The 13,726-nt window shown below is 41.7% G+C and overlaps 1 protein-coding gene across 1 annotated transcript; it reads left to right on the top strand.

The window, feature by feature from the left end:
* Window positions 1–8,655: 8,655 nt before the first annotated feature.
* Window positions 8,656–12,936, top strand: Smu1 (Smu1 spliceosomal factor). Its single transcript, XM_076821651.1, has 8 exons — window positions 8,656–8,794; window positions 8,869–8,935; window positions 9,057–9,200; window positions 9,934–10,048; window positions 10,197–10,839; window positions 10,915–11,016; window positions 12,233–12,569; window positions 12,640–12,936. The coding sequence occupies exons 1-8, from the start codon at window positions 8,769–8,771 to the stop codon at window positions 12,736–12,738; spliced, it is 1,533 nt and encodes a 510-aa protein (XP_076677766.1). The 5' UTR covers window positions 8,656–8,768; the 3' UTR covers window positions 12,739–12,936.
* The last annotated feature ends 790 nt before the right edge of the window (window positions 12,937–13,726 follow it).

Consider the following 13,726-nt stretch of genomic DNA (forward strand, 5'->3'; position numbering starts at 1 on the left):
GCGTACGCAGCCGAGTCCACCAGATTAGCCACAAACTAATCTTCTCTCTTGATTCTTCTTCAATCTTGAGTCCTTTTGTTCGGCGGATTCCTCATCAAGCTGCGAACCGTCCTTCCTACTTCGCAAGGCGGCGCACGTGGACCACCTGGCACTTCTTCCTAGGCGAACGTTGTGTCCTGTAGACGAAGTCGTTGATCCGATCCACTATCTTGCATGGGCCTTCCCGGTCAGCTTGTAATTTCGGGCATTTCCCTTTTGTTCTTCTTAGTTGAAGCAACCACACTCGTTCTCCTGGCTGGAACTCCACTGCGTGTACGTGCCTGTCGTACTACGCCTTCATCTTGGAGCTGTAGATGTCCAGACGGCGGCGAACAAATTCGTGGATCTTATTCATTTTCCCTCGGATCCATTTGGAGTATCCCCGTTCAATGTCCTCGTCTTCCTCTATTTCTGGAGGTAATCCTCTCCATAACTGCAGGGGTAAACGAAGTTCCTGGCCATATATGATCATCGCTGGGGTCAGTTGTGTGGCCTCGTGACGTGCTGACCTGTAAGCGAGGAGGAACATGGGGATCCACTCGTCCCAATCCCGCTGGTGTTCTGAAACAAACATTGCGAGATATTGAAGCAATGTCCTGTTCAAATGTTCTACCAGCCCATCGGATTGAGGATGCAGGGGAGTTGTTCGTGTCTTCCTGATTCCAAACAGCTTCAGCAGTTCCTTGAAGACGGAGGATTCGAAGTTCCTTCCTTGGTCTGTGTGTATCTCCAACGGTACACCATGACGACTAACTACGTTATGCAAAAGAGCTCTTGCCACTGTGACAGCTCGCTGGTCTGGCATCGCGATGACCTCCGTCCATCTGGTGAAATAGTCCGCCACAACCAGCATAAACCTGTTCCCGGCTTGGGACCTCGAGAGCGGACCCACAACGTCCAGGGCAAGTCTCTCGAACGGAGCTCCCACGTTGTACACTTTTAGGTTCCCTGCTCCCCTCTGGCGTGGTCCCTTCTTCGCCACACAGGTGTCACACCACCGGCACCACTCTTCAATGTCCTGTCGACACGTGGGTCAGAAGAACTTTTGGCGAATCCTCGCCAAGGTCTTGTTTACTCCGAAGTGTCCAGCTGCTGGAGCATTATGAAACTCCTGCAGTACCTCTGCACCCTTTTCGTGTGGCACCACCAAAAGTCACGAGGTCGTTCCACCACCGTGGGACTCCCATTTCCTGTAAAGTAAACCTTCCCGAACTTCCAGCGAGTCCCAGATTGACCAGTATTACTTCAGCTGCGGGGAGAAACGAGCGACGTCTTGCCAGACGGGCTTCTCCCCTTCCCCCTTCTTTTTAAGGATGAACCCTATTTCTTCATCCTTTTCTTGGCTTCGTTTCCACGCAGTCCTCTCATCATCGTAGAATATCCCGTGAATCTTCGTCGTAAAATCTCTTTCCGCTTCTGCTTCCTTCTTCTCTAGTCGATCGCAGTTCTTACAGTCCTCTTCGAAGCAAGGTCTTCTGGATAGTCCATCGGCGTTCCTATGGGCTTTCCCTTCCCGGTGACGAATCTCAAAGTCGTACTCCTGTAGTCGTTCAATCCAACGTGCGACTTGTCCTTCGGGGGTCTTGAAGGTCAGTAGCCAACGTAGCGCTCTATGGTCCGTCCTTACGATAAACCTTCGTCCGCAAAGGTAGTGATGGAAGTGTTCGATGGATTTCACCACTGCCAGTAGCTCTCTCCGGGTGACGCAGTAGTTCCTCTCAGCTTTCCCCAAAGTCTTGGAGAAATAGGCGACGACCTTTTCCTGTCCTTCGTGTTCCTGTGAGAGATCGCCGCCTATGGCGAAGCCGAAGGCGTCCGTGTCCAAAATGAAGTCCTTTCGTGCCACTGGGTACGCTAGTACCGGGGCTCCGGTGAGTCTCTTCTTCAGCTCCTGGAAAACTTCTTGGCATTCTTCGGTCCAACGGTAATCCTGCTTGGTCTCGGTGAGGCGATGCAGGGGTTTTGCGATCCTGGAGAAATCCTTCACAAATTTTCGGTAATACGTGCATAATCCGAGGAAACTTCTTAATTCCGTGATATTCTTCGCCTGTGGCCATTCCGATATTGCTTTGATCTTCTCCGGATCTTCTCCGTCTTGACTCCGCTCTTGGTGACGATGTGGCCCAGATACTTCACTTCTCGGCAGAAGAAGGAGCATTTCTTGGGGCTCATCAATAGCCCGGCTCGACGTAGCCGTGAAAACACTGCTCGAAGGCGTTCGAGCTCCTGCTCAAAGTCATTCCCGTAGATGATGATGTCGTCCAAGTAAACTAAGCAGATCTTCCAGGTCAAATCTTGTAGTACGTCTTCCATCAGGAGTTCGAACGTTGCGGGGGCGTTGCACAATCCAAAGGGCATGACCTTGAATTGCCTCAATCTTGTTCCTACAGAAAAAGCAGTTTTCTCTCGATCCTTTTCGTCCATAGAGATCTGCCAGTATCCGTTCTGCAAGTCCACAGTCGAGAACCACGAAGATCCGGCGAGTGCGTCCAGGGTATCCTCGATTCGGGGAAAAGGATACGAGTCCTTCTTCGTAATCTCGTTCAGGCGTCGGAAATCTACGCAGAATCTTATGGTCCCGTCCTTCTTCTTTACGAGGACGATCGGAGAGGACCAGGGACTCCGTGACTCTTCGATCACGCCCTGGGCTTTCATCTTCCGGAGCAGTTCTTCCACTTCTGTTCGACGATGTAGAGGCAGCCTCCGCGGCGCCTGTTTTATGGGTGGGCAGTTTCCAGTGTTAACGGTGTGTTTCACCCGATCACAGTTCCCGATCTGGTTCGAATCCGTGGCGAAAACATCCTGAAATTCATAGAGCAGGTCAGCAAACAGCTTCTTCTGGCTTTCCGACAAACCTGACGAGCAGCGTGTGCACAGCTCCTCCAAATGCTGCAGGACGACCGTTTCCTTCTCTTCTTCCTGCTTCTTCTTCTCGGCGGTCCGCTCGCCCAGGCGTATCTCCGGTTTGCCGGGAAGGCATAGCATATTCCGGGACAGGTCGATGCTGCAACCGTGTTTCTTCAGGAACGCTGCTCCCAGGATGCACTTCTCCACCATGTCGACGATGTAGAAGTCTTCCACGCTCGAAAGTCCTCCGATGTTGACTTCCAAGCTCTTCTTACCGAAGACTTTAATTTTCTCACCCGTAGTGGAACAAATGTCGAGTCTTGTCCGGACGATGCCCTTCGACGGACACAACTCTTTGTCCAGAAGATTAACGGGGGAACCCGTGTCTAAGATAATTCTACAGGGTTTCCCTCCGATTTTTCCACATACGCACGTTTCTTCGCACGGAATTTCTGGATCTCCAGTCGCCTCCCGCATCGCCACACTCTTGACGACCGGGGGACTGCTCCTCAAGGTCCGGCGTCTCCCCCTTACGCCGTCCGCTTCCCGTTTCCCGAGTTGGTTTTCCTGGGGGCGCCGTTGGTCTGGCCGTTCTTGGCCTTGAAGCAGTCCCTTTGAACGTGGCCCGTCTTGCCACAAAGCCAGCAGGTAATCCTTGGTGTGTCGTCGATGCGATGCTCGGGCTTGTCGGACCTCCTCCTCTTTTCCGGGAACCTTGTAAATTCGTTGAAGGGTTCAGCCTTCCGCTTTTCCGAGTGACGTTCTTGCGATTCTCTCGCGGGACCGCGAGACATTGCCTCGATTTCGAGAGCTCTGGTCACGGCGGCTCTTAGAGACGTAAAACCGCCGAGTCGCAGTTCCCGCTGCATGGAAGAGCTCGACAAGGCCGTCACGAATTGTGACGCGGCAAATTTGTCGCGGGTTTCCGCCGGGCAGTCGACGAACGTGGACTGCGCCAACCGCTCAATTTTGATGGCGAGCGAGGAGATGCTCTCATCTCTTCGCTGCCTGTGGCTCTGGAAGAGTACATAATTTAAATTTGACAGATTCTTCGCCCCGTAGCGGAATTCGAGCATGGAGACCAAATCTGCAAAGCTTTCGCATTGAGCGGCAGAGACCGTCGTGAGGACACTCCTCGCCGACCCCCCGAGGAAGGCGATCAAGGCCGTAGCCTTTTTCCCATCATCCCACCTGTTGGCGTGCGCGATTGTCTCAAACTGCACTTTGTACTCTTCCCAGGAAGTTTTGCCATCGAAAATTGTCGGTTTCACCGCGTATCCTAAACTAAGTACGCGGGGTTCCGAAACAGGGACGGTGGCGGGCGCCCCAGGGGGGTTCACTGTCGGGAGAACCCTATTTACACCGCTATTTACATCCGACACTATCTCTCCACCCCGAGGGTTCGCGCCGCTATCAACCGAACCGTGGCCGTTTTGAAATGAAGCGGTTACGACCTGGATACGCTCCTCTAGGTTTATCATGCGTGCCTCGAAGGCCGCCTGTGTCCGCCGGTCCTCGTTGTCCTTCTCCCTCCTTCGGGCTTCGTCGTTTCTGCGTTGCTCCTGCATCTGTCCCACGATGCTTCGTTCGAGGTTGGCGAACAGCTCTTGTAGGGAGGCGTCGCCCGTCGGTCCAGGGGAAGGTTCCGTGGAGGCCGCGGAAGCGCGAGTGGGCATGCCAGCGCGAGCGGGCATCCCACTTCTGACACCATTGTTACGTTTCGAGTTCGGCATAATTAGGGTTTAATGCAATATAACAGTAACACAACACGAACGGTAACAACAAGAAATATCTAATACAAAGATAATGTGGTAATCTCGATGTCTGTTCGCTATCACGTCTGACTCTCGAATCCCAGCTTGACAGGCGATCGATCGGTTCGCCTTCTTCTCGCTCGTCTTCTTGTTTCTGTCGCGAGCACCCGTAGGCCCTGGATTCCATCCATAGGGTGTTCGCAACAATACTGATAATTTATCAGTAATCTTAATAAAGTAAGTCATCTCAATAGTTTATAAATTGTTTTAATTGTTATTATGGCGTAATTTATTAAAATATTTAAAAATACATGATTTTTAGTCGTATTATATTAATTTTGCGATAAAATTAGTATTATAGTAAACTAAATCTAACAAGAAACAGTTTTATCGTAACATTATGTACAATACGTGTAAAAATCATGTCTTTTAAATTATTCAGATTAATTAATAAATTATAAAAAATTACAACAATTTATAAATTAAAATAATTTAACCGTTGGTACCGAATACACTCGAAATACATAAGCACACGTAAAGCGACAAATACGCATGCGCGTAATATGCGCATTGACGGTACATGCTTTTTTTCTGCATTTGCTGCACGCATTATGAGCTAGAAGTTGGAGGATTCTAGGGAATTCTACGAATCAGGTAATACCGTCTATGCACTCGCTGTATGAATCGCAACCAACGCAACGGACTCAATTTCGAAGCGAACAACACATCCCTAGAAGGTTTACGGCAGGATCGAAACGGAAGATGAGAAAGGAAGCAAATACGTGGCGCGCATTGTTATTTCTTAAAGGCTTTTACTGCTAAGTATTTCGAACGTATTCTTATAATGCTAACTTTGCAGCTGTACTCTAATCCAGAAGACGTATGAGAGCTTGTGATTGTATTCAATAGCCTTCAAAACCTTCATTTTAACCCGGGCGCGGATAATAAATAAATTCATTTTTCATTTACACATCTGCTTACCAAATCTCGCTGGGTAAGCAGCAGTTCGTCCTGTAAAACTCATAAAATATGGTCTTCGCTTTCAATAATATGGAATCGCTGTTCAAGAAGAATAGAAAACTCGGATTGAGAAAATCCAGGAACCAATAAAGGCATCAAATTTCGTTAAGAGCCGGTCCCCGATCCTTAGGACGAAGTAACCGATGTAGTTAGGAAGCGTGCTTCGACCACCGTCCAAAAGTCTCGAATTAAATTTAACGTAATCCATCCAACTGCATAGCTAATTGTAAGTAAGTTTGAACATTCCCGCGCAACCTCACGAGCATCAAACGCATCGAAAACCGTTCCGTTTCGTTACTGCGGTTCATGTGCTGTTGGAAACGGAACGCTATGAATGCGCGCAGTGACTGCGCTGCGGTCTATGCGCGTAATGCGTGAATCAGAACACACCCATAGACGGTATTACCTGATTCGTAGAATTCCCTAGAATCCTCCAACTTCTAGCTCATAATGCGTGCAGCAAATGCAGAAAAAAAGCATGTACCGTCAATGCGCATATTACGCGCATGCGTATTTGTCGCTTTACGTGTGCTTATGTATTTCGAATTCGAATACTGCAAACAGGGGAAAGTAGGGTAATTCCGGCTCTATAAGGAAGAAACGCTGTAACACATTTATAGAGAATTGTACAGACATCAAAATACTGCATCTTTTTAAAGTGACTGAAGCTAGAGAACGAGAATGGTGCGGAGAAGAAAAGTATCAGGCGTTATTTTCAGTTTGACTGAAACGTAGAAAGCTTATGTCAGATAAGAATGTAGGAGCAACAAACAGCGAACACATTGAAGTGCATTCTGTACCAACGGTTAAAGACTTTTATTTTAATTTATAAATTGTTTTAATTTTTTATAATTTATTAATTAATCTGAATAATTGAAGACATGATTTTTACACGTATTGTACATAATGTTACGATAAAACTGTTTCTTGTTAGATTTAGTTTACTATAATACTGATTTTATCGCAAAATTAATATAATACGACTAAAACCCATGTATTTTTAAATATTTTAATAAATTACGCCATAACAACAATTAAAACAATTTATAAACTATTGAGATCACCTACTTTCTTTATTAACATTACTGGTAAATGATCAGTATTATACAATGTCATCACCAGATTTCTACAAATTTTGGTTCATTTGATTTTTTTTACTGGCTGATTTAGCTCCGAATGGTGAATAATTAGCATTGAAACCTTTAAATAATTTTGTTTATTTATGTTATCCAAAATATAATTATAGCACGTGGATATGTAAGCAGAGAATGGGTCACGCTCGTGAGCAGAAATACGAGCATTTCCGTTGAGCAGAAATAGACATTTTATACTAGATATTAAATAGACTATTATTAGGTTAAAATGTTTTTCAAAATACTTCTTGTTTGTTTTATGTGTAAAGGGGAGGTTAAATATTACGTCTAATAAGTTTTTTGTCGATTGATGCACAAATAAATAATAAAAATGTATTTTTACGATAGCGGAACTCTTACATGATTAGAAATGCGGACATTGATCTTATACCCGATTTCATAAAGTTTTGCGGCGTAACAATAATATTTTGGAAGGATGTTAAGTTATAAAAAGTTGACAAATGTAGCGTAAAAAAACGAAATATCTAATAAACATTTATTGTCATGTAGCATATATGTAGGTTACATTTTCTGTCACTTTGAGGAGAGTACCACATAATTTGGTGCATGTTTTTCAAAGCGTGCGTAAAGTGGCGTAAAGAGACAAATACGCATGCGCGCATAAACTGCACGCTTCATGCGCTAGAAGTGGGAGAATTCTAGGGAATCCTATGTGCCACCAACGACACCAATGCGCGCATAGACTGAAACGGAACGGTTTTCTCTGCAGTCTATGCGCAGTATGCGTGATTCGGAACACAGCCTTAGTCCTGCAGTAATTCGCCGAATTACCTACACAATATGTCCCTAGCAATAAGTTACTAGCGATGGAATCTCAATATCGAAATTTGTTGCCTATAAACTGAAATGACATTTTTGATGAGCAAGTTCCTGAAAACTCTCTTGTCTTTTGGAAGAAGATAATTACATTAAAAAATGCTGCAGGCAAACGCTTGTTTCCTGATATATCACTGTTAGCATTTACAGTTTTAAGTTTTCCCTCGTCTAATGCAACTGTGGAAAGAGCTTTTTCTATAATGAATACTGTAAAGTGTAAATTACGAAACAAAATGATATTAAAAACCTTAAATGCATTGGTGCTAATTAAATGCCATTTTAATATCAATAAAATGTGTTGTAAAGATTTCGAACCTACTATAGACATGCTAAAAAGATTTACATCGGAAATCTACAATCAATCGGCGGATAGTAAATCATCAGGTGATGGTGGTGATACTGATGACGATAATGATGTTATAAGGCTTGGTGAACTTATGTAAAAAATTGTATACAGAATGTATATAAACAGCAGTTACTAAATTCTTCCTTTTGTACAAATCTTGTGTGAAAAATAAATAAAGCATATATGAAATAGCTACTTTATTGATGGTATACGATACCATTTATTGCTGTAAATAGTAACTATTCCTTCAGTATAATACGTTTAAAAACTACTTTAGTATTTCAGTGAATTAAATATCCACTTTCTTAAATATATATACTTTTAAGTAGGTATATCATTGACTCTGATTCTTAGTATACTCTCGGATAATGGAAGCAAAGAGTAAGTAATTCTTACAAAAGCATTAAATCCTTTCTCCCTTTAATGATTTACTACCTCTTTCGTTTTAAAAAATATTAAATACATTATGTTTATTAGATATGTGTACGTATTAAATGTATTGTACTGATAAAAGTACTTAGCTTTAAAGTTCCCGCGTTAAAAACACCTTCAATATTTTCTCACTGGGATTGGCAGCACTGTTGCAACTTTCGGCGATTTTGGGCGACTCCGTTGGCGACAACTGTTGTCAAAAATCTGGCAACACTTCCCACACCGTATATGTCCCTATATTCAGTATATTTCTATGTTCATGATACTAATGCGTTTATTGATACAACCTAACCTAATGTTTGTCTTTATTACTTGCAAACATTTGTTTTCTACGCGGAATTCTTAGAATATCATAAAAGAATGTCGATTGAAATTGAATCTGCCGAGTAATTATTATATATCTAGCAAAATAATGTTTTACATTTATTCTCAGTTTTTATACTTTACTATTTCGTTTCAGTGTAATTCGTTTGATACAACAGTATCTCAAAGAATCAAATCTTGTCAAAACTTTACAGACATTACAGGTATTTCTTTCCTCTGGGAAATTTTTTACTTAAAAGTGTTCTACATGCACATATATATATATATATATATAACGACTTTTTTTTGTGATTGTAATGAACGAACGTGTTCTTATATTTGTAGGAAGAAACTGGTGTTTCATTGAACACAGTAGATAGCGTAGACGGCTTTGTAGCAGACATCAATAATGGACATTGGGATACAGTATTAAAAGCAATACAGTCCTTAAAATTGCCCGATAAGAAGCTTATTGATTTATATGAACAGGTCTGCCTTTGCATTAAAAAGATATGTAGTAACAGAAGTTTTCCATCCTCACCGATTTCAATGATTTTTGGATATGTTGTCGGGGACACGATTCTGAACAACTTTTTCTTATACATGTTACTGCCGCTCGACCTTCGTTTCCGAGATATTCGCGAAAAACTGCTGCTACTACACAATGTATTCTGTCGCATACCTATCTACAGCATGTGTCCATGGCAGCGTATGCGCCAGCATGGGACAAAAGAAATGACGAAGCTGACCTTCGTTTCCGAGATATTTGCGAAAAACTTCTTTTGACTTATTCCGACGCAACGCATTCCTGTTTTCTACTTGTCCCAGGTATTAGTATTGGTTGGAGCTAGATTAGGGCTCGCGCGTGTGGGATAGCGAACCGATATGAGTCGGGGTGTTGACGGGTATCCGCAAGTTTCTAGTTCAAATCTCTAAACTCACATCAGTTCGCTATCATGCTTTACGCACCCCCGCGCTCATCTAGCCCCAACCAATACTAATACCCGGGACAAGGTGTAAAGTGGAATGCGTTGCGTCGGAATAAATCAACAGCAGTTTTTCGCAAATATTTCGAAATTGAAGGCCATGCGGCGGTAACATGTATAGGAAAAAGTTGTTCAGAATCTTGGTCTTGATAACATATTCAAAAATCATTGAAATCGGTGAGGATGGAAAACTGTTAAATAATTACCAATTGTATACATTTTTTAATGATTTGCAGGTTGTTTTGGAATTGATTGAATTACGAGAGTTAGGGGCAGCTCGATCGTTATTGCGACAGACAGATCCTATGATTATGATGAAACAACAAGAACCTGAAAGATATATTCATTTAGGTTCAGTAAATTAGGATAACAATTTGGCAACATTAACATTATAGTACTAAACGGCGTTTAATGAAAATTTAATTTTACTATACAGTATATTAAAGCTATTCCATGTTTTTAAGCTTTCCTTAATATTGCATATTGTATTATTATGTAGAGAACTTACTTGCGCGTTCGTACTTCGACCCTCGTGAAGCATATCCTGATGGGAGCACAAAGGAAAAACGAAGAGCTTATATAGCTACAGCTCTGGCTGGGGAAGTGTCAGTAGTACCTTCGAGCAGGTTACTTGCATTATTGGGACAAGCATTAAAATGGCAACAACATCAGGGTTTACTTCCACCTGGCACCACGATAGACTTGTTCCGAGGAAAAGCAGCAGTACGCGATCAAGAAGATGAGAAATACCCTACACAACTGTCAAAACAAATTAAATTTGGTCAGAAGTCTCACGTAGAATGTGCACGTTTTTCACCAGATGGTCAATATTTAGTTACTGGTTCTGTTGACGGATTTATCGAAGTATGGAATTTCACAACTGGCAAAATTAGGAAAGACTTAAAGTATCAAGCTCAAGACAATTTTATGATGATGGAGCAAGCAGTATTATCAATGGCTTTCAGTCGTGACAGCGAAATGTTAGCTGGTGGCGGACAAGATGGAAAAATAAAAGTATGGAGAGTACAAAGTGGACAATGTTTAAGAAGATTTGAAAAAGCACACTCGAAAGGTGTTACGTGTCTTCAATTTAGTAGAGATAATAGCCAAATTCTGTCTGCGTCGTTTGATACTACTATACGGTATGTACAAAGGGTCATAGTAAACGTTTGTTGTTATCATTCGTATAATATAAACTGTATGTATTTATAATATAGTATAAACGGCCTTAAATCTGGGAAAACCTTGAAAGAATTTCGAGGACATGTTTCTTTTGTGAATGAAGTAGTATTTGCACCAGATGGACATAATATCATAAGGTACAGTTTTTATTTAGTCATTCTTCAAAGGGCTAGGCTACACATACGACTGTAAGTCGTACGACGGTCGTGTCGTTTATGCCAGGGCCTACATAACATATGGAGACGCGCACACAGACGACAGGACAACGATCAGTCGCTCAGTCGGCGGGCACCTGCGACTGCTTCGGATTTTTAATCCTCGTCAGATGGCATAGGTACAATTGTAACTTTTGCGTTTTTAAATTGCGATAACATTTTTTCGAGAAACAGGGGAGGGCTGAAGTTTCGTGACATCTCTAAATTTTTGGTCTAGATTATATAGACCAAATTTCAGAAAAATATCTCATCCCCCTTCCGAGATAGGGGGTTGAATCGAGGGTTGCATCCATAACAGCGGCATAGGCACAATGGCGCCCCCATATATTTTGTATGAAGATAATGCAAGAAAAAAATGCGATTTTTTTTAATGATAATGTTATTTTATTACAAAAAAGTAAAAAATAGATAATTTACATTATAAAAGAAAATTTGGGATTTTTTTTTCATTGATTTTCATTGAGTCTAAATGTTATCAATTTGTCGTACAAATTATACCGATAGTGAGAATATTCATATAAAATATTGAGGGTGCAATTGTGCCTCCTCTGCCGTCTGTTAACGTTGTAAAATTGTGCCGTCTGATGAGGGTTAAGTCGGTCAACTATCGGTGGTCAATGCATCGTATATGGGTGTGGACACACAAACGACAAAAGTGTCGTTCTGTCGTTCTGAAAATCGTAGTAGGTCTGCGACGTTGAAGAGAAGAAGACATGGATTACGTTTCTCTAGCCGCGTTTTGTGCGCTTGCTATTCGATTTAAAATCATAAGGAAGAATAAAATAAAACGGAGATACTGGGTTCATCCATTATACAATGAAAGACTTGAAAAAGGAAAATATTATACTATGTTCGAAATATTAAAAAAATATTCAGACAAATTCTTTGCTTACTTTAGAATGAGCGTACAAAGTTAGGACAAACTTTTGAATTTGTTAAGGCCCTATATTACTTGTCAAAACACAGAAATGAAACTCGCAATCCCTTCAGAAGAAAAATTAGCAATGACAGAATGTCAGCTGTCTGCGCGCACAGGATTTGCGCACGACTGTCGCACGACTTACAGTCGTATGTGTAGCCTAGCCCAAATAGTTTCGTATTTCAAATATTTATTCACTTTTTAAATTACACCGCACAGTGCATCATCTGATGGAACTGTGAAAGTCTGGAGTCTGAAAACAACAGAGTGCATAGGTACATACAAGTCATTGGGAGCCTCAGACTTAACTGTAAATAGCATACATCTTCTTCCTCGAAATTCCGAACATTTTGTCGTGTGTAATCGTTCGAATACGGTAGTTATCATGAATATGCAAGGACAAATAGTGCGATCGTTTTCCAGCGGTAAACGAGAGGGGGGTGACTTTGTATGTACAGTTGTAAGCCCACGGGGTGAATTTATTTATTGTGTTGGTGAAGATCTCGTACTTTATTGTTTCTCTACGTCGTCAGGAAAACTTGAAAGGACCCTAAATGTAAGTGTTTTAGTTCTTTTAATTCCGAAATGACAATTCGTATTTACAGACTAATGTTTGTTTATTTTAGATTCACGATAAAGATGTAATAGGTTTGACACATCATCCCCATCAGAACCTTTTATGTTCCTATAGTGAAGATGGTCTTTTAAAATTATGGAAACCATAAAACGGTTAAGAAATATGTATAAACTGTAACTGCTTCTCTATAGTAGTAATATTTTGTAATACATACGATCATTCTTTCCGTTTTGTTCAATCATTCTCGAGAATACTAAATAAGTAGCCTCCTTCCATAAAATGAAAACAATAGTGTTATCTTGTAAGTTTATATTATGACATAATAAAAATACATTACATACAAAAATCCATTTCATTTCGTAATCGTAGAACAGTGCCCCGATGGAAAGAAATCGGTCATGAAACTCTAGGGTCCGAATAGTATATCCCTATTGGTCGGCGCGACAACGTCGACGAATACAAAGTAAGCAAACTGGACACGGACTACAGGAGCCAATGCGAGCGAAGAACCCCTCTTGCCCCTGTGACATTTCAATCGTCTTCTTTCTATCGGGCCACAGTACCTATTTCGTAAATTATACATCAATAGCGAAAATACTAAGTTACATTTTTCTATGGAAAAATTTCATTCATTCCATTATATTATTTGAATGTTTGTAAGCTTAAAATTATGGCAATGGACACGGAGTTCAAGAAAGTGAACACGTGCGTATACAAGGTAGAAAATATACATACATATGATGCAGGAACGGGTGGTTGACTTGGTGGTCGAGTGCTTTATGTATGTATGTACATAGTACGAACTCTAGATGTATCCCGTTCGTCACATTTTCGTGTAAAAAATCCACGGGTATGCGTGGATGCTGTGGTAATTGGACTCGAGCAAATAAGTAATTACTATATTTTGCCTTGGCAAATATTATAATAACGGGCTGGAGGGGTTAACCGGGTTATCTCGAATACGATCATCGGCTCAGGCGTTTTAGAGAGCGCCAAAACCGGCACCAGGCTGCTGCTTATTTTTGTTCACTTTTTGATGAAGCTGCTTACCCAATAATGAATTTCTTTACAGCATAACTTATACGGTTTTAGAAAGTTTCATAATCTTGTTCATAAATAATTAATGAATAGTGTAT

This window comes from Andrena cerasifolii, chromosome 10 (genome assembly GCF_050908995.1).
Source record: "Andrena cerasifolii isolate SP2316 chromosome 10, iyAndCera1_principal, whole genome shotgun sequence".
Taxonomy (NCBI): domain Eukaryota; kingdom Metazoa; phylum Arthropoda; class Insecta; order Hymenoptera; family Andrenidae; genus Andrena; species Andrena cerasifolii.

Coding starts and splice junctions, on each gene's coding strand:
- Smu1 (XM_076821651.1), top strand. CDS start 8,769: ATGTCGATTGAAATTGAATCTGCCGA. Junction 8,795..8,868: donor ATTGAAATTGAATCTGCCGA/GTAATTATTATA, acceptor ATTTCGTTTCAG/TGTAATTCGTTTGATACAAC. Junction 11,017..12,232: donor GATGGACATAATATCATAAG/GTACAGTTTTTA, acceptor TACACCGCACAG/TGCATCATCTGATGGAACTG.